At 50.9% G+C, this 20,383-nt stretch overlaps 1 protein-coding gene across 4 annotated transcripts in view; it reads left to right on the top strand.

Moving 5' to 3' along the window:
• The window catches only part of SUMF1 (sulfatase modifying factor 1), a 100,210-nt gene that overhangs the window by 33,491 nt on the left and 46,336 nt on the right, over positions 1-20,383 (top strand). For 2 of the 4 annotated variants that reach the window (XR_013996804.1, XM_081106281.1), the window contains exon 9: positions 1,331-1,383. Coding sequence is in view for 2 of the 4 variants with exons in the window: in XM_081106281.1 (XP_080962407.1) it covers positions 1,331-1,383 (53 nt within the window). In the remaining 2 variants the exon portion in view is untranslated. Of the gene's footprint in view, positions 1-1,330; positions 1,635-20,383 lie in introns of those variants that run through there. The other 2 variants (XM_081106282.1, XM_081106278.1) reach the window with 1 other exon arrangement.

Raw genomic sequence — 20,383 nt, 5'->3', positions numbered from 1 at the left:
AGCTGTCATTACTGTAATGACAGTATCTATCTATCTATCTTAGGTATACTATATATATAAAGTGTCCCCTCAAAAAATGTATACACCTTTAACAGCTGATAGCTCAATTGATATTTCTTTCTTTTCAGATTTAACCCATTGGAATAAATAATTATTCAAAGTGTGTATATGTTTTTTGGGGACACCCTGAATATCTGAAAGAGAGGGCTAAATAATAGGAATCTATTGCCTATATAATCCTGTCTTCAGGCGTAATAACAATGCAGAGAAAACCAACAATTTATGAACGGCCATAGAAGCAGTTTTTAATTCCTCTCTTCAATCCTTAGTTATTTTTAAGCAGTAAATGGAAGCAACAAACTGCTCCATCCCTGGGGTCCTCGGGGGAAGCACAGTATGTGCTGCTTTTGAACCCGAAATGTGGGGTTAGGATCCGAGTGCTTGTCTCGAGAAACTGAAGAATGAAGTTGTGGACAAAAACGGCCAATTTCGTTAAAGTTTATTGGGAGAAGCCAGTCCTGGAAAAGGTGTAGCTGAGGTTTCAGGAGCAGCCAGTGCCGGAGCTTCTTTCCATGACCATCCAAGCTGATGCAAGTCTGTGAGCGCAGGCGTGGAGGCTCCGTGGTCCTAAGCCGCCTGGGTGCCGGGCCCCAGGAACGCGGGTGGAGACAGCCTTGCTAGCTCTTGATTGGTCTTTTCAACGAATTCTGCCTTAGCAACATCCTTGGGATTGGTTTACAGGCCTTCCTGCCTTGGGATTGGTTATCTGCACGCTCCCTGTCTTAGTATTTTAAAGTTCACACCTCTCACAGGTGTCCTTCCTTCCCCACTCGTTGGGGTGCCTTAGTAACCACCTCGCTGGGTTCCCCGATTTTATCCACCCCCATAGTCCGTGTCCCTGTCTCCTCACTTTGATCTCTGGAACCTTTCAGCTTCTGGACGGAAGGCCAGAAGGTCCTTCTTAGGGGCGAGCAAACGCTCTTTGCAAGAGTGGGAGGGAGTTTCCGGGGTGTCCTAAGGCTCACTGGCCCCCTCGGGGTTCTGCTGTGGTTACATGTGACTGACGCATGACTGATGGGTGGCTGCCTGTCTTGCAGCCCTGGGTCCCCTCCTCCGACCCTGATTCTAGCGCTAACCTCCCACTCGGAAGTCTCGCCTCGCCTTTCATTCCGCCTCTCCCTTGCCGTCTTAACTTGCAGGGTGTGGAAGTGAACAGTTTTCAGGCCTCTCTGCTTGAGCAAAGTTTCCGCCCCGGAAGGTTAAACCTCAGGCTCGGGATTGACCTGTGGCTCCACTAGGTGAGACTTGACCTTGATTTGTTTTGTTGCAGAGCTTGGACGTGGCCGGCCACTGCACAGGAACCACTTCTCCTGAGATGAAACCGTGAGTTTTCTCATCCCCTCAGCAATTAATTACGTGTCCCCCGAAATGCACATTAACCCATGGTAAATTGAGTGGGTTTTTGTTGTTCGGCAAGTGAGGCGGGAGCTCGGCGTGTGCTCGGAGACCCCGGATTCTGGAAGTGTTTGTTGCTGCACTTGTGTCTCAATGGTCTGGCAGGGCCTGGTCGGGTGAGGCCACCGTTTCTGCTTCGCTCGCTCCAAGTCTGGCCCTCTGCTCCGGGTCTGGCTCTCAAACACAAAGGGAAATACAAGAAGAGCGCCTTGGGGTGACAGCTGGGGAGAAAGAATCTTCTAGTCGACAGTGTCCTTGGAAACCGACCCGGAGGGGAATCCCATGTAAGGCGTGGCCTTCACTTCTCATGTCGATGCCTGGGGGGAGTTAGACTTGTTCGTTGATCCTCATCTAAGGATATTTTTCCATCGATTTTTAGAGAGAGTGGAAGGGAGGGAGGAGAGAGAGAGAGAGAGAGAGAGAGAGAGAGAGAGAGAGAGAGAGAGACATTGATGTGAGAGAGAGACACATCAACTGGTTGCCTCCCACAGGTGCCCCAACCAGGGGAGGGGATCACACCCCCAACCCAGGACGGGCCCTTAACTGGGAATCAAACCAGTGACCATTGGTGTGCAGACTGATGCTCCAACCACCGAGAACACGGGCCAGGGACGGTTGGAGTTTTATCTTCTCACCCACCCACCTTATTTCTTGGATAAGATAAGGATGCTATGTAGACCAGGATCAATCCAGAGTGACCGGCAGTGGAGCAGCGCGTGTGCTCATGCTATTTGTTTCAGCCTGCGTGTGCTTTTACCTCAGAAATGGTCCTGGGCAGAATTTGTAATATCTTAGAGATACTGCCAATGCAGCATTGTATTATTTTTATTCCATGAAAATATCTTTGTTAATTAATAATGACTAAGGAAGGAAACGCTTATTTTTTGATGAATACATTTATATTTGAGCAATTGGAGTTTTATTCAAAACACTTTAAAGCAAATCATATTCTCAGTGTGCTTTTGCAGCAATTGAGTTGTTTCCATGTTTTGGTTTTGTGTTTCTTGGCAAGAAATGAAGCCAAGGCAGATCCTTAAACGTACGTTGTGGGAAGGAACGAACACCTGGTGGGCTCGGGGCGGGGGAGGGGCAGGGGATTGAGGGCGACGTCGACCTTGAAGGACAAGGGCGTTTCTTGCTCCCCTTTTTGGAAAGTGTCTGGAATTTACGGGAACTCGGTGTTCAACTTTGTGCTTGGAAACTTATTTTCATCTTTCCCGATGGTCGATACAAAGAACCCATTTTCTGCCAATCAGCGGAGAGCAGGGGATCAATGAGAGTGGCGGTAAAAGCGACTTCATTTTCGTCCCCGGTAGAAATATAAAGTGCTCACTCGCTCAGCAGGAAGCCAAGTTATCTATTATTCACCAGGAACCTTTTCTGGAACAAAGCGAGGCGCGTCCATGATTAATTTTGCATCATGAAACGGAGGGAAAGGAAAGGGGGAGGGCCTGTGGAGCGAGGCGGAATGGAGGACATGCAGGAGGGGCGGGTCTATATGTGTGTGCGTCTGTGTCCACATCACCTCTCTCCCTCTCCGACATACACAGGGCGTCCCCCCAAATGCACACACTTTACAGCTGATAGCGCAATGAGTGTTTCTTTCTTTTCAGCTTTAACCAATTGGAATTAGTAATTACAAAATTAATACTTTTAAAAATGATACATATTTCTGGGATACCTATATATCCAAAGTGGGGAGTGGAGAGAGAGCGAGAGCGAGAGAGAGAGAGAGAGATATTGATTTAGAGCAGGAAGAGGGAAAGAAAATGTCTGGGTTGATTACAGGTAAAGAGCTTACATCCTGGTGATGGTTCGTCCCATGGTTAACCTGGGACTATCAGTGTTACCATATCTTACAATTTCTCATCTTAACTTTTTGCCATTTCACAGCTGAGTGTGTGTGAGGACTTGCTACTTGCAGGGCACCGGGGTGGGTATGGGAGTCATTAGACTGTTGGGTGAGCACACGTTAATGCCGCACACCAGACAAAGCCTTCCTGTGGGCTGTGTAATCCTAACGACATCCTGTGGGGTGGGAGCCAGGGCCACCTGTCCTCACCTGTATTCCATGTAGAGAAAATGAGATGTGGACAAGTTAAAGCTGATAATTATTTTTTAAAAAAGTGTCTTGATTTGTAGTGTTTCCTGATATCATTGTGTAAATGTACCTATCATGGCCGATTTCAGCCTGCAAACAGTTTAAGAACTGGCTTGCAAACTTCCTGAGTATCAAGCTGTCCCCTAGGGCGGGTCGGGCCGGCCCCAGTGCGTGCGCCACTGAAGGTGAGAATCCAGCCCACGGGGGAGGCCAGACGGTGTGATACCAGCCAGACACAGAGGCGCCAGGCGGCATCCATCTCTCTGGCCGTTCCTCGTCATTTGAATCTGCAGGTAGAGAGGACGGTGATGGGACATGTAAACTGTGTTGTGAGGAGTGGGTAAGACTCGAAGATGGGGGCTTGGGGACCAAAGAGCCGGAGGGGGTGGGCGAAGCCTGAGCAACCACGATTCACATTCTCGACCTTCTCATCCTGAGTGCACTTATAGCTCCGAAGCAGCAATACCCTCACCGTCCACCAGGTGGTGGGGTGACGCTATCCTTTTCTCTGAGTAACTACAAAGGATAAAATACCCGTTTTACATAAACTGGGCGGGAACTTTATCTCTTGAAATGAGGAAAGATTTGGAAAGTCCTTGCAGGAATTGTGATGAGGAATTTCAGAGAAATGCCCCCCCCCCCACCCCCATGGTCTGTTTAGATTTACATTTGTATGTAATCCAAGAGAAATTCTTGATCGAGTGCGTGTGGAATGCTAAGACGCCTGAGTGAATACATTTGGCAAAGGTATATAAAACAGAGTTCAGAGAGAGTGAATTTGGGAATGTTTTATTGGTCTGAGAGTTAAGAATTGGGCATGTCTCGGTCTCACTGTGATTCAAAAACTGAAACCAACATCATTTAACTTCACCCACAGACTTGAGTGGCTACAGTGAGTGGTCCAGTCATTAGGCCACATAGGATTCGCCTGTTAGGCCTTACATTCGGATCTCATTGTATCCAGATCTGCCAGCAGCTGCCGAAATGCCATTTAACCAATGGCCGTACGAGTTTTAAAATGTGTCGTTGTTTTTGGTAACAGTTTACTCAGTGCCAGAGTCAGTTACAACAAGAATGACCGGTTTTAGCTTTTTCCTCTTAGTTATTCTCCTCGTGTGCATGGAGCACCTGCTGTGTGTGGGCCGAGTGCCAGGTTTCAATTGGCCATTTTGTTCCCCGTGTCCTCTGGCTAGGAATTCAGACGTGTCACCCGTGTGGATGACACCACCAGCGAACATGGGTTTCAGTGAAGAGAGATGGTGGGTCTCGTCCACAGCAGCCGGGGGGGCGGGGGGGCACCGGGGTGGGTGATGGAGGAGGGTGGGTGTGGGGGCGGTGCCTCCCGGAGATCGGCAAGAAGGGAAGGGGTGTAATTGACGCAGTGGACAGGTGCTTGCTTGGAGGCTAGAGCTGAAGCTTGACTCTTAAGTTCCGTCTAGTCTTAGGTCGAGGGTCTAACCTTAGAGCGGTCACTCGAGGACGTGCCCTCCACACACCGTCTGCGAGGGCCAGCTGCCTGCAGGGGCCTGTGTGGTCCTTGCTCTCAGGAGTGTTTCCTCACCTGGAGCAGGAAGGGGAGGAGGTCTGTGAGTTCCTGCCTCGCCCCCAGTGAGGGATGTGTATGGGAAGGTTGGGGGGGGGGGAAGGGGGGGATGGGGAGGGGGCAGCTCCGGTCTGAGTCTCACAGGCTTCCTTTTTGATCCTCCTCCTCCTCCTCCTCCTCCTCCTCCTCCTTTTCTTCATCTTCTTCCTCCCCTCCACCCAAACCCCCATTTGGTTTTCGTCCAGTTCAGCTCTGGTTTGACTGGCGAGGTTAAAATCGCCCTCCCTCCCAGTGTGTCATCGCAGCCCCAGGAGAAACGGACACTGTGGGCGGTGGCAGAGAAAGCTGAGACAGAGTCGCAGAAGGGAGAGCGACACCGTGGCCCGTGGCCCGAGGGCCTTCCGACCCCACAGAGAAACAGGAATGAGAAAGGGTGGAGTAAGGGAGTTGGCCAGGCCGAGTGAGGGTAGAGACCGACGAAGGGACCCCCAGGGGAGGCTGCTGGGGCCGGGGGCCAGTCTAGGCATCTGGCACATCCTCCCAATATTGTGACGTGGAAAGACACACAAAACAGTAGTTTCTGCTGCTTCACTCTGTGCCCAGAGCTGATGCTATGCCTGTGTTAGGTCGAGCGGGAAATTCTGTCCGTAGGTTGTTTATTCCACTCGCCATTGCCCTTTGCAGGCTGCTCAGGTGTGCACACCGCGATTAGGAAACTGGCGTTTACGCAGCGGCGATGCAGCCGTAAGAACTGGTGTGTGCCGTTGTCTGTCCTTCACCTCCCTCCGGAGAGAGTTCTTGTCACAGACCCGAGTGGAGGTGCCCGGAATCTCAGGAGTCTTTGCTCTCACGTGGAGTCGCCTTTAAATTTTTCCTGTGGCTGTAGAGCTGGGGAAGAGAAGCTAGGAAGATGAGGAGGGGGGAAGCACGTAGTCAGAGCTGCAGCCTGAATTAGCCAAACCCACAGTGACCCGAAAGGCTTCAAGCCCAGCCAGTGTGGCTCAATGGGTGAGCGTCGACCCATGAACCAAGAGGTCACGATTCCTGGTCGGGGCACATGCCCAGGTTGTGGGCTCGATCCCCAGTAGGGGGCTTGCAGGAGGCAGCCAATCAATGGTTCTCTTTCATCACTGAGGTTTCTATCTCCCTCTCCCTTCCTCTCTCTGAAATTAAAAAAAAAAAGAAGAAAAAAAAAAGAAAAAAGGAAAGAAAGCCTTGTTTCCCATGCTGGGAGGCCTGCTGATTGAATTCAAGCTTTGCTTAGTTTATTACAATGGGATCTCTAAGCACTAACGGCTGGCGAATGCAGACCTTACCGAGGTGACAGGGACAGCACGGGGCTTCCGATCCGTGTTCCCCACGTGCACGGAGGCCTGGGTGCTGGGGTGCTCACAGGTGCGCTGCGGGGAACGTGAGATATTTGAGGGAAACGCGTGCACAGTTTCCACATCCGGCCACACTTTCTGCCCTTTTGTTGCCGGAGAAATCGGTGGGTCCAATTCCCAGACAGCAGTGGGAGTGGGTGGCTCTTGTGCTGTCTTGAGAAAATGAATTTTCTAAGACTCGCACGGGAGAGTGAGTGGTTTTTATTGGCGTGGAATTCTGTTTCTCGGGTTGCAAAGTCCCAGGCCCCTTAACCCAGTCCTGAATAGGGTGCCACTGGGGTCCAGCAGAGCCCAAAGCAGGGCCGGGGGCCAGAGTGTTCCTTCCATGGTGGCGCTGGGTCCGATGTAGCCTCAGGCTGGTCACAACCCATTAGTCCATCGTGTGGGTCCCCTGGCTGTGGGCCACGTGGGCGAGTGCAGAGTGGGTGAACCCCACAGGCCAGGGAGAGAGAGAGACAGGCTCCTTGGTCCCGGAGTTTAAATATTCAGGTTTTGCACACTTGTGGCGGCCACGCCTATGCTGGCCACTGACTTGTTCCCAGGTGTGACTGACAGACAAGCACCTTCCCACGGACCCACAGCTTACTGGGCATGCATCTACATTGCCTTTGTCCGGTTCCTCCCCCGTCCCATCAGCGGGAACAGCCTGGGCGGGTGTGAATTGCAGCTTTCTGCCAAAGCCTGTAATTATCTAGTTTTCCCTGGACTCCTTTCCTGTTAAATAATAACCAGGTTATTACAACGGCATCACTTTGGGTGAGGTCATGTCTTGGTGAGGCTGGGTGGCGGTGGTCATGGTGATAAAAAGCCAGTGTCCAGTCCGTGTCACAGGAAGTGAGTGTGATGGTGTTCAACCCGATTCTAAGGTCTGAGAAAGCTGTGGGGCGACCAACAGGCCCACACCCGCCATTAGTAAGCAAACGTGGTTAAGAATAAAACAAGACTTTCCCATGTATATGACTTATCCTTCCAAATGGCTATTGAGTAGTTGGAGCATAAATTGTTATTGAGATGTTTGGACCTATCAGAACTCTTATGTATTGCTTCTGGCCTAGGGATGTCGTGAAAAATCCCATCAGCCACAAAAGGTCTGACTTGAACCAAAGATGTTTGCCAACCTATAGTTTAAAGCATTTAAAAAAAAATCAGTTTGGTGTTGGTTTTTTTTCTTCTTCTTAAAAGCTTTTATGTATTTTCCTCTGTCATTTTATCTAAAGGTACACCGTGTAATCATACACCTATTTTTAAAAGTGGAGAAGTGCAGTATGCAGTTTCAGATCTAGTCTTTAGGAGAGCCATGGAAATAGCTCTCTGACAGCCATTCCCAATAAAAAGGTTTCCACCCGGCCGGTGTGGCTCAGTGGTTCTGCATTGGCCCATGAACCAGGAGGCACAGGGCTCGACCCCAGTGTGGGGCATGCGGGAGTCAGCCGATCGATGGTGTTTTTCTCTCATCGATGTTTCTATTTCTCTATCCATCTTGCTTCCTCTCTCTAAAATCAATAAAAATATATTTAAAAAATTTTTTCATTGGGCAAAGCAGTCTAATGAATAAAGATTTTGGAGTCTTGTGTTTTTTTTGAGTCTTGTTTGGCAGTGTCTTTGGAGGTTCTGTGTCTCCAGACCTGTCCTGGGAGACAGATGCAGGACTGAGGCAGGACAGAAAACAGACCCTGTGTCTTAGGAGAAGTGCTCCAGGGCCGGTACGTTTCCAAGTAGGATTTTATTTCCAGATCTCTTTCCAAACGGAATGTCCCGGCCACCGTCCTCCCACCTTCCGCTCTCATGGGAACCACTGTGTTCGTGGAAGGTGCCGTATCGAAGGGTTGACGTGGTAGCTGTGCTCCCAGACCCATTCACGTCACCACGAGGAGTTGTTCCCACGCTCAGCCCCAAGCCGTGCTAGTCTCTGCTCGGAGAGGGCAAGACGGGGAGCAGAGAAACGGGAAGGCTTGTGTGGATTGATGTTTGCTTCTAATTAATGACCAGAAAGGATACAGAAATAGCAGTGTATTAACTCTACTTCCCTTCCCCCTGCATGTTTCTTTTTCTTTTTTTGTTAACCCTCAGCAAAGGATATTTTTTCCTTTCTTTGTTAGAGAGAGAGTGGAAGGGAGGGGGAGAGACATGGAGAGAGAAACATTGATTGGTCGGCTTCGCACACTCACACCCTGACCGGGGCCTGAGATTGAACCTGCAACCAAGGAATGTGCCCTTGACCAGAATTGAACCCATGACCCTTCAGTCCTTGGGCCGGCGCTCTAACCACTGAGCAAAGAGGCGAGGGTCCCCCTATATATTTCTTTAACAAGGTATTAAATGGTTAATGTTGTATCTTATTTGCAGCCAGGCGTTCTTTCTGGCAAAACTGTCCTAAAGCTCCTCCCTTCCAGTCATCTGAATGTGGTTCCCCTCTGGCTGGGAAGGGCCTAGATCTCATGTCCCATGGAGCTCAGCGGTTAACAAGACGATGACAGGGGCTATCGATTCTAAATCTGCCCATGTCCTTCGTGGGCTTAGTTGTGTTTTTAACCTCAGCAGAGTCCTCTCTCTGCTGTAAACAACATTAAATAAACTGCCCGATGATGATGATGACCCACCAGGCCTGTAGAGTAAACACAGCTAAGATTGGGTTTTTACCACGCGGTTGAAGCCAGCTTCTGAGTCCCTGCATTCCACCCTGAATTGCTCTTTCTTTACAAAATGCCTTTTGGAACAAAATGCTTTTATGCTGCTTTTTGGAAAGGAAGTATGTTCGCGTGGATGAAAAAATCAAAGCAATATAAAAAGTGTGTGGTGAGGATTCCGGGTCTGCTCTCTCTGCCCCTGACCCCACCCTGCAGGTAGCAGCTTTCCTTGGCTTCTTGTACTTCCTTCTCATTTTTCATCGTGGAAATACATCTGTTCATCCCCCCAAAGTTCACTTAGCATATAGGTGGTTCTGAATTGTTCTCACTGTGAATTCTCCTAATCACTGCCTGTCCCCCTGAACTGGGAGCATTCTGCCTGCGTGTTGGCTTTCCGGGAAGGCAAACCTGTCTGTGTTCGCGTGCGGCTCTGCTACTTCCAGAGCATGTGATCCGAGGCTGACTCGAGGGTCCCAGTGCGTGTTACAGGGCGTGGGCCTCTTGCACCATCCATTCCCCAAATTAAAGTCGCAGGAACCTCACAAGTAGTCCGTGTCTCTAGCCTCGCCCCCCTCTGTCTGTTCTAAACATTGCAAGTCAAGGGGTCCTTTTGCGGCTTGTGCTGCACGCATGGGAGTAAACCTTACAGGGCATGAGTCCTCACCATCTACCCCTTCCTCCCTGCCGACCCTCGTGCCCTGTGACTCCTCTTCCCTGCTCTGCACGTGCTACACGCTTTTCCTCCTGCCCGGAGTCCCCAGCCCCTGCGTCCACGAGACAGGCTTTTGTGGGTTGAATTGTGTCCCCCACCCCAAATGAGGGTCAAAGTCCTGACCCCCAGTACCTGGACTGGGACCTCATTTGGAAACTAGAGGCCCAGTGCATGGATTCATGCACATTGAAATGAATTAATTAGAAGAAATATTTTAGAGGCCAGGGAGGGACCATGGGAGATTGGCTCCAGGGCTTGTCCAGCCCATCTCGCCCAGTCCCGATTGGCAGACCCCAGCAGCAAGCTAACCTACTAGTCAGAGTGACTGCCCCCTGGTGGTCAGTGTGCATCATAGCAACTGGTCGAATGGTTGAACGGTCAGACACTTAGCATAGTAGGCTTTTATATATGTAGATATATAGATAGGGCTATTGCAGATGGTCAGATGAAAATGGGGTTATTAGGATGGGTCCCAATCCAATATCGTGTCCTTATAAAAGGGGACATGTGGACCCAGAGATAGACCCAGAGATAGACCCAGATTGGAGTTATGGTACCACAAGGCCAGGAGCGACCCAAAGCTGGGACGCCCTTCCCTGGTGCCCTTGGTGAGAGCCGGCCCTGCAGACCCCCTGGTCCTGGACTTCCAGCCTCCAGAGTTGTGAGACGGAACATCTCTGCTGTTTCAGCCAACCAGCTCGTGGCCTGCAGTGTGACAGCTCAGGAAGCTAATGCACAAGCTTTTTTTTTAAAAAAAAAATATTTTTTATTGATTTTAGAAAGGAAGGGAAAGGGAGATAGAGACATCTCCGATGAGAGAGAATCATCAATCAATCGGCTGACTCCTGCATGCCTGCTACTGGGGATGGAGCCCGCAACCTGGACATGCACCCTGACCGAGAGTTCTCTTGGTTCATAGATTGACACTCAATCCACTGAGCCACACTGGCGGGCATTCATTCTATTTTTTTTAAATGTGTACACTATAAAAGGTAACGCTTTCCCAGCCGTCCTAAGTGAAGTGATACTTTTATAACCTGAAAAAACTGAATGGCAGCCATTTACTTCAGCAGTATCTTGGGGCCACCAGGCTCTGCGCTCGCACCGCCGAGCCCCAGGTGGAAGACTGGAGGGGAATTATCCCTTGCTTGGTACTTTGGGACTTGCAATTCCCTTCCTAGATTTTCAGAGTTGTTTATGACCGAAAAGGCAAGGCACTGAGGCTTGTTGATGGAAAAACAAAAACGAAATAAAAATAAAATCCATAGTTCAGGAAGCTGCGCAGTGCAATTATTTACGTGTGCTCATTCAACAAAATAATTTTAATCCAAATATTTTGTTGAATGGGCAGAAACATGCAAGTAATTCCCATGTGAGATGTTCAATGACAGGCACTCAGTCTACATGAAGATCGCAGTGGCCATGGAAGGGTAGGAGCAATGGAAGGGGCTGCTGGGCAGGGGGCGGGAGGGGCAAGGCATCCTCAAGGGGGTCCTTTCCGAAGGGGACCGGGGACGGCAAGCGAACCGAGAGTTAGTTACATAAATGGAAAGCCTGCCTTTGAAGTTCTCAACAAGAGGGCTTTTTCCTTGTTTTCACACTGCAGCTCATTGGACACATACAAGGCAGCTGGCTTTTAAAGACACTGAAAACCTTAAAGCAGTGGTTCTCAACCTGTGGGTCGCGACCCCTTCACAGGGTTTGCCTAAGACCATCAGAAAACACATATATAATTACATATTGTTTTTGTGATGAATCACTATGCTTTAATTATGTTCCATTTGTAACAATGAAAATACATCCTGCATGTCAGATATTTACTTTACGATTCATAACAGCAGCAAAATTACAGTTATGAAGTAGCAACGAAAATAACTTTATGGTTGGGGGTCACCACGACATGAGGAGCTGTATGAAAGGGTCGCGGCATTAGGAAGGTTGAGAACCACTGCCTTAAAGGAAAAGCACATAAGAAAGTGTAATTGGTGATGAATTACGTTGAACGTGAGATGACCTCAATCAAAAGGTCCCTCACTCTGGTTTCAGAAGAGCGATGCGCCGGCGGAGAAGTGGGCTTTTTCAAGATAGAAACACACCAGGAGCGCTGGTTTTTGGGCGAATTTCGTCTTTAAATATAAAGAAGCAGAGGCGGAATTTGAGGTGACCTGCTGACTGCTGGATATATTCACACGTCAGGCGGCTCGATGCGCAGCTCCCTCCTGAAGGGGGGCCTTGCTCGGCTCATTACCCACTGCGCCCCACCCCACACCCGGGTAGAGAGCAGGTTGTCCCTCCGCTGAAGGGGCTGCGGCTGCAGAGAGCAAATTGGGAAGAAAGTGGTTGATGGAAACCGCCTGAGGCCGTAACTTTCAATTTTCCCAGCTCCGTTCTCTCCCCGAGACCCTGAGTTCACGGCGCCCCTGGAAACGGGAAAGGCAGCTGGCAATGAGCGTGGCGGCATCACTGCCCGCGCCTGCCACTCGGGCTTCTTTCTCAGGGTTTGAAGGTTTAGCAGTTTCAAAAGGGCAAGTCTATTCAGGGAGCACTTTATGTTTGTCTTTTTGCGGTAATAACGTGGGTAGGTTGTGCAGAGTTTTTCAACATTTGAACAACTCGGTGTGTGTGTCTGTGTGTATCTATGTGTGTTTGTGTGTGTGTCTATGTGTGTGTGTGTGTCTATGTGTGCGTGTGTTTGTGTGTGTGTCTATGTGTGTGTGTGTTTGTGTGTGTGTGTGTGTCTCTGTGTGTGAACCCGAAACCTCCTTTACTTGCTACTTTCTTGTTGACTTTTCAGGGCATTTGGTTGTCCTGGAAACGGCACTTATGTAGCCCAAGGAGAATAAAAGGCTATAGCTCAAACATTTAATTCTGTCTCCATTTTGCTGCTATCTTATATTTTGTAGATTAGGATCTTTCTTAGAAACTTACTAAAATGTTCAGATAAAACAGCCCAATTGCCCACTTCTTCATCCAGCTGTGCCAGCGGCGCCGGACAGCGGTGTTGGACAGCGGTGTGCGGCTGGTACATGGCGAGGACTGAGGGTCGCAGCCACCGGGCTCACGGGGCTTGTTTTTCCTGCCAGGCCCCTGGGGACACCCCTCTGGGGTTGGGACACCTTTGTTTCCCCCTCTGAGTGCATGGCTTTTGTACTCGATACCGACTCTTTCATGACGTTCCCACCGTCTGTGCCTCACACAAGCCGGGGGAGCAGGGACCTCCTTGTGAGCCTCGTCACTTTCCAAACTCCTGCATCTGGCTGAGACCCGAGCATTGGGTCTGAATTAGTCTTAATAGCCTGACGTGGAAATCTTCGTTGGTTTTGGGGGCCTGTTGATTTCGGCCGCGTAGAGGGGAAGAGTTGAATGAGTGGCTGCCGCTCTTGGAGAATATCAAGGACTTTCTAGCGGTGAGTGGACTGGGCCAAATGTGGAAGTTGTTGGACACACGTTCCTACAGGCCGTATCTTTGAGGCAGTGGAAGCTGCCCAGTGAGATAGTCGGCCTTGGCCCTGGCCCCACGTCCGCTGTGGACTCACCGTGTCGGCATCGGGCGAAGGGCCGTGCAGCACAGAGGCCTCCTTTGCCGTGTGTGGTCCTGTTGTTTTACTATTCACAGAGTCCACTGAAGTAGCGGATGGACGGTAACACTCAAAACCACAAAGTCAAGCCCGGCTGGTGTGGCCCAGTGGTTGAGTGTGGACCTGTGAACCAGGAGGTCATGGTTCGATTCCCGGTCAGGGCACATGCCCAGGCTGCAGGCTTGATCCCCAGTAGGGGACGTGCAGGAGGCTGCCGATCAATGATTCTCTCTCATCATTGATGTTTCTCTCTCTCTCTCCCTCTCCCTTCCTCTCTGTGTTCCACCATTGCTAGGACTCATTAGCTCTGAAAAAATTTGGTTGAACTTAAGCAAAAGCAAAATATGTGTTAAGAAAATATATAATTAAAAACCAGTGGATCTGTGAGCTACAGAAGGAGTGCCGCACTTCCTCACGTCACAGTTGCTTTTGCTCTTATTCTTGTGTAACAGGCAACGTGGAAATGTCAAGTCCTGGGGGGGGGAGGAGGGTGGGACTTGTCTAAAGCTGGCAACTTAATTACTTCTCTGGGTGGCGTGTGAAATATCTTCAATGAGGAGACATCCAGAACAGCCCTGTCCAGTGTGCTCAATGGTTAGAGCGTCGGCCTCCATACTAGAAGGTCTTGGCTTCAATTCCTGGTCAAGGGCATGTAGTTGGCTTGCAGGTTGAATCCCTGCCCCGTCAGGGCACATGTGGGAGGCAACAGATCGATGTCTCTCTCTCTCCCCCTCCCTTCCATTCTCTCGAAAAATCAGTGGGGAAAAATGTCCTGGGGTGAGGAGCATTAAAAAATAAAAAAGAGGGAGACATCAGGAACAGAGAGAGACATCAAGGAACAGAGAGAGGCATCAGGAACAGAGAGAGACATCAGGAACAGAGAGAGGCATCAGGAACAGAGAGAGCATCAGGAACAGAGAGAGGCATCAGGAACAGAGAGGAAGACACAGGCTCTGAGGACAGTGGCCGCTGCCAAGGAGTGGGGAGACACTGTGGTCTCCAGTGAATGTCCGTATCACAGGGCTGAGTCTCAGGCCGGCTTTCGTACAGATTGCGGCCAAAGATGTGAAAGTGTGATTACATCCCGGACACAGTACCGGGAGCCGTGGGTCTGCAGGGAGGGTTCTCACAGGGTTCTCTCTCACCGAGTGACAGTGGTGCCAGCGGGGATAACACAGACCGGCCACCGGTCCCCCGTGTGCCGAATGGAGGAGGTCTTTATCATGACCGAAATTTGGGCAGGCCTCAGAAAGACGAACGCAGCGCTGCTCAGAGACTGCGACCATGCTTTTAGTAATTAGTTTTCAGGATTATTTAACTTTTTCAGGGGCTAGAGATTTGAAAGAGATTGTGAGTGAGAGATACATTGTCACTGGTCAGTTAAAGTAATTTAAAATACCTCAATTCTTTGGAATGCCATGTTTTCCATTTCTTCCTTCTTAGACTCTCAGTACCTTTTTGCTTTTATGTTTCACCTTTTAATTTTCAGGGACAAAAGGATCGTTTGCTGCCGGCCACGCCGCTGTGTGTGCGGTAGGCGCTCGGTAGCTGTTTGTTAAACGGAACGATGCCCGAATCGGTCACTAGTTACAAGGCAGCTGCAGGGGCTCTGTTACTGCAAAGCCTCCCGTCTTATGCTTGTCACGGTTGCTCGAGGTCGTGCCATTTCAGAGCTGACTTTTCAGAATGACAGTCTTTGGAGACAGGGATGCATTTGCTGTTAAAAATAGAGGTCAGTGAGGAGCCACCTAAACACCGTCACAACCTCTTTTAAAAGCCCTCAGCTGCTGTCTCTGACACGCCTGCTCCCAGCGGCCAGGCGAGACAGTGCCGCCCTCTTGGCATTGCTGAGACTCGGGCTTCTCGCATCTGAAGCCATTTATTAAAAAACTAGAGGTCCGGGGCATGGAATTCGTGAACGGGTAGGGTCCCTAGCGTCTGCCGGCTGCTGGCCGGGGCCTTACTTCATTCCGTGCCGCCCCCTGGTGGTCAGTGCACATCATAGCGAGTGATTGAACTCCCAGTCAAACTCCCGAGGGGACACTGTGCATGTTAGGCTTCATATATATATATATATATATATATGCTAGAGGCCCAGTGCACAAAATTCATACACAGGTAGGGTCCCTATGCCTGGCCGGCAATTAGTACTGACCGGTGGGGCAATTAGGGGGCCCCCGCTGGCACCTGCCCTGGCCAGCCTAGCGTTGCTAAGCTTGCTGGCCCCACCCCCTGCCACCGGTTGCTTCCTTCTGTGGGGGGGCGGGGGAGGGGCGCCTACTGGCACCTGCCTTGCTGGCCTGGGGCCTGCAGGCTGGGGGCAGCTCCTGTGTTGAGCATTTGCCCTCTGGTGGTCAGTGCACGTCATAGCAACTGGTTGTTCTGCCGTTCAGTCAATTTGCATATTAGGCTTTTATTATATAGGATATACTAGAGGCCCGGTGCGTGAAATTCATGCAGGGGAGAGGGGTGTCACTCAGCCTGACCTGCACCCTCTTGCAATCCGGAACTGCTGGCTCCTAACCACTTGCCTGCCTGCGTGATTGCCCCTAACCACTTGACTGCCTGCCTGCCTGATCACCTCTAACTGCCTCTGCCTGATCGCCTCTATCTGCTCACCTGTCAGCCTAATGGCCCCTAACCCTGCTGCTGCAGCTTCATCTGGAAGGACTTCCAGAAGGTCATTCGGCTGTCCAGTGTAGTTAGCATATTAGGCTTTTATTATAGACTAGAGGCCCGTTTCACGAAATTAGGTGTTCCAAGGCATGTTAGGCAAATCCCCAGGCTAGCAGGCTCCCTAATTCCCAGGGAGCTGATGACAAGCAGGGTGAGGTCACAAACTGAGACCTCCAGCATAGGCCTCCTGGTGTACTGGGACCTTGGTTCACGGTAACAAATCTTCTCGGTTGGGACAGCAGGTAGTTGCATAAGAGCAGAGAAAGGGGCAGTTTCTGACTCCTTTTACAAATTATGTTCAGCCCTGGCCAGTGTGGCTCAGTTGGTTGCACGTTATCCTGTGCACCAGGAGGTCGCTGGTTTGGCTCCCGACAGACACATGCCCAGGTTGCTCCGTCCCCAGTAGGAGCGTGCAAGAGGCGGCCGGTCCATGATTCTCTCTCATCATTGATGTTTCTGTCTGTCTCTCCTCCTTTCCTCTCGGAAAGCAATACAAATATATGAAAAAAATAATCATAGTAAAATGAGCAGTGCGCTGGTGAATGAATAACAACTGGCTCTCTGAAAATAAGGTGTGCACATAGGAATGCACACAGATTTATCGTACATTTTACTGACATAGGAGATTGTAGCGCGCAGTTCACAATTCACACAACGTGCAGGCCTCTCTGCTGTGGACTCCACGCGGCCGGTTCTTCCCACTGAATGCTGCCCTTGGCTTTCTCCCCGCGCTGTGTCTGCAGCTGCGCTGGGTGGTGGCTGACGCCGTGTAGTGCTGACCTGAGTGTCGCCGGTGTTCCATTTGCGGGAACGAGTGACAGGCAAGTGAGACGGAGGCACAGACATATGCGGGGAAGTGTTGTCGGCGACGTCGGCAGCTTCTCTGCTGCACTGGATCGTGGTTTGCCAACACGGGCAGGATGTTCTTCAGCTTGTGTGCGGCTCACCAGGTAACGACCATCCACACGATAAACTTTGATGTCTCATCTGCATTATTCAGAGTTTCACTCTCAACAAAACGGTAAACGAAGCCCTGACTCAGCGCTTGCCCACGTCGGCAGCACGCACCCCCTCAGCACGGTCAGTGTCGGAGGCCAGTGGCTTACGAGGAGGCGGTCATCTCCGCGCGTGACGTAAACCCAGCACACGCGATGGCCGAGAGCCGGCTGCGCTCCAGGCGCCCGGGCACCCGCAGTGTGACAGTCCCAGAGCGCCTCCCAGAGCTCAGGGCAGCGCTCCGGCGGGGCGAGACTTTGGAGCTTTGCTGTGGCACCGGATGCAGCCGAAGGGGAGGCACACACGGTGAAGGTGGCTCCCAGCACGGAGCTCCCGGCTGCCTGTGCCCGCGGGATCCTGGGTGGCATTCCCTCCTCCTGCTGTGGTTCATCACACTCCTCCAAACCCGCAAGATTCCCAAGCAGGAAGGCTCACCTGAGCCTGGCCTGTGCGAGCTTTTGTTGTTGATCTTCACCTGACGGTTTTCCCCCTTGATTTTTAGAGAGAGTGGGAGGGAGGAAGGGGGAATAAGGGAGAGGGAGGGAGCGGGGGGGGGGGCAGGGGGAGAAACATTGATGTGAGAGAGAAACATAGTTGCCTCCTGCAACTGGGGCTGGGAAAGAACCTGCAGCCAGGTTGTGTGCCCTTGACGGGGAATCAAACCCATGACCCTTCAGTGTGAGGGGTGGCGCTCTATCCACTGAGCAGCACTGGCCAGGTGTTTTGTGTGTTTTTTTGCCTCACTGCCCTGGCTAGACCCTCCGGTGCAGTGTTGCCTGGAAGTGGTGAGAGCAGGCATCCTCGTCTTGGTCCTGATCTCGCAGGGAAAGCGCCAGTCCCCCTCATCGGGTGGGAAGTGGCTGGGGTTTTTGTAGTTTTCCTTTTTCAGGTTAAGGAAGCTCCCTTGTATTCTTCCCTTGTTGAGTTTTTTGCACTTTACATTAAAAAAATATTTTTATTGAGTTCAGAGAGGAAGGGAGAGGGAGAGAGATAGAAACATCAGTGATGAGAGAGAATCATGGATCGGCTGCCTCCTGCATGCCCCACACTGGGGGCCGAGCCTACAACCTGGGCACGTGCCCTGACCGGGAATCCAATGGTGACCTCCTGGTTCATAGGTCGACCTGAGCCACGCCGGCCGGGCTGCACTTTACCTTTTAGTCGTGGTTGTGTTTAACAATAAGATCACAGGATTCCTAACGATGGGCGCTGGGGCCAGTCCGAGCCAGCCCTGCGCACTGTTGTAACGTCCATCTTTCTCTTACGTTCCCGTCTCCGGCCATGGCAAGCACAGGCCTCTGAGATACCAATTGAATGGGGCCTAATTGGGTTACGACATTAACAAAGGCCTTTCAAGAACTAAAGGAAAGCATTCATTTCCATAATGAAAATCAGTTACCACACATTTTTTGAAAACATATATTGTATTAAATAAGTAGCTTCATTTGAGACTAGAATTTTTCAAGTGCCTAGTATATTAATTTATGTAATTTAGTGAGCTGATTGCTATGTACAGCGAACATTTTCTAAATCATTATTGGAAGTCTGGCTGCCTAACGAGTCTAATTTGGAAAATACGCTCTCCGTGAGCATCACGCCCGTTGTATCGGGGCCGTTTCTGTGGTGGTGAAAGCACCAGCCACACAGCAGTTCCAGGAACAACGATGAAAGCATCAGTGCTGTCTCCATGGAGAAGGCCTCATTGAAAAGGTCGCCCGGCCTGTGTGGCTCAGGAGGTCACTGGTTCGATTCCCGGTCAGGGCACATGCCCGGGTTGCGGGCTCCATCCCCAGTAGGGGGCGTGCAGGAGGCAGCCGATCCATGATTCTCTGTCATCATTGATGTTTCTCTCTCCCTCTCCCTTCCTTTTTTTTAAATTTAACAATACATTTTTATTGGTTTCAGAGAGGAAGCCCGCAACCCAGGCGTGTGCCCTGACTGGGAATCAAACCGTGACCTCCTGGTTCATGGGTCAACGCTCAGCCACTGAGCCTCCCAGCCGTGCATATTATGAGGTTGATCAGCCACGGATACCTTTGCCCTCTGAGACCTGGCGCCCTTCCATCTGCAGGCTCAGCCATCCTGGGAAGCGCGGAGTCCGTGCCCTGGCTTGCTGGGCCCCCCCATCGTTAGACTGAGCTCCGCAAGCTGCTGCTGGGTCCCGCCAGCGGTCCTTGCAAGCCCAGGCTCATTAGCCAGGAGGGGTCTCGGGAATCTGCCAGCTAGGCTGGATGCTGAGAGTGACTGAAGTCTGCAAAAAAGACTTCCAAGGATCAGATGAGCAAGATCCTATTTATAGATGTGTTTAAAAAGAGCCCGGGAGGGGCTTGTCAGGGTGTAACACTGCAGAACAAAGGAGGAAAGTGACTCCCAGAGAAAGGGGACAAGGCTGTCGGGGACATGCTTTTCAACGTGGAACAGGTAGCACGTTCCCGGGGAAGAAAGCTGAGATCCGCAGGGAACGTGTCACCTTTGCTGGGTTTAAAATGATCGGGAGGCGCACATTCTGTCTGTGGGTACAAAGATGGGGCTGGCCCATTGTCGGCGATCTTTGAGGTGTCTGGGGACACGGACACCAGAGAGGGAGGAGACGGCGGCTATAGCTCCGCTTGGTTTTAATTGAAAGAAGATTGACCCGCATGGCACCCACTGTAGGTGAGACCGTGGGCGATGTCATCCAAGGGAGGGTTTGTTCGCGCTTAGAGGAGGCGGCAGGAGGGCGGCGAGGGCTTAATGATAAGTGACCACGACAGAAGAGAGCGCCCCGTCCTCTCTTTCCCCGACACAGGACGTCTGTTATGGTGGACACGGACCCGTGGAATGCGGCCGGCAGTTCCCACCTCATGACATTCTCACGGATGAGAAAGAGAAAGTCGTGGGCTAATGGTAAAAAACAGGCGGATCTGCAACTGGGTGAAAATCCTACCCACGGGCCTTGGCGTACAGATTGGTATCAGTTGGGATAAGCGGTGGAAAGAATGGAAGAACTACTTCTTTTAGGGCCGAGTAAAGCTAGAACAGCTTGTACGAGGTAATCGTGTGGTGTGGAGTCCAGCACAGGGAACGGCCAACAATCTTGTAGTAGCTGTGGATGGTGCCGAGTGGGGACTAGACTTATTGGGGGGATCACTTCACAAGTTAGATGACTGTCTGACCACCAAGCTGCACCCCGGAAACTAATATAAAACTGATGTCAACTGTCATTGAAAGAAAAGGCTAACACCGCCCAGGGCATTTTCTTTTTTCTTAAAAAAAAAAGTGTTATTATTGATTTCAGAGAGGAAGGGAGAGGGAGGAAGAGATAGAAACA

The sequence above is a fragment of the Myotis nattereri genome, assembly GCF_964212035.1.
Source record: "Myotis nattereri genome assembly, chromosome: 14".
NCBI lineage: Eukaryota > Metazoa > Chordata > Mammalia > Chiroptera > Vespertilionidae > Myotis > Myotis nattereri.
The sequence above is the reverse complement of the archived record's forward strand: the minus strand, read 5'-3'. Positions and strand labels throughout refer to the sequence as shown.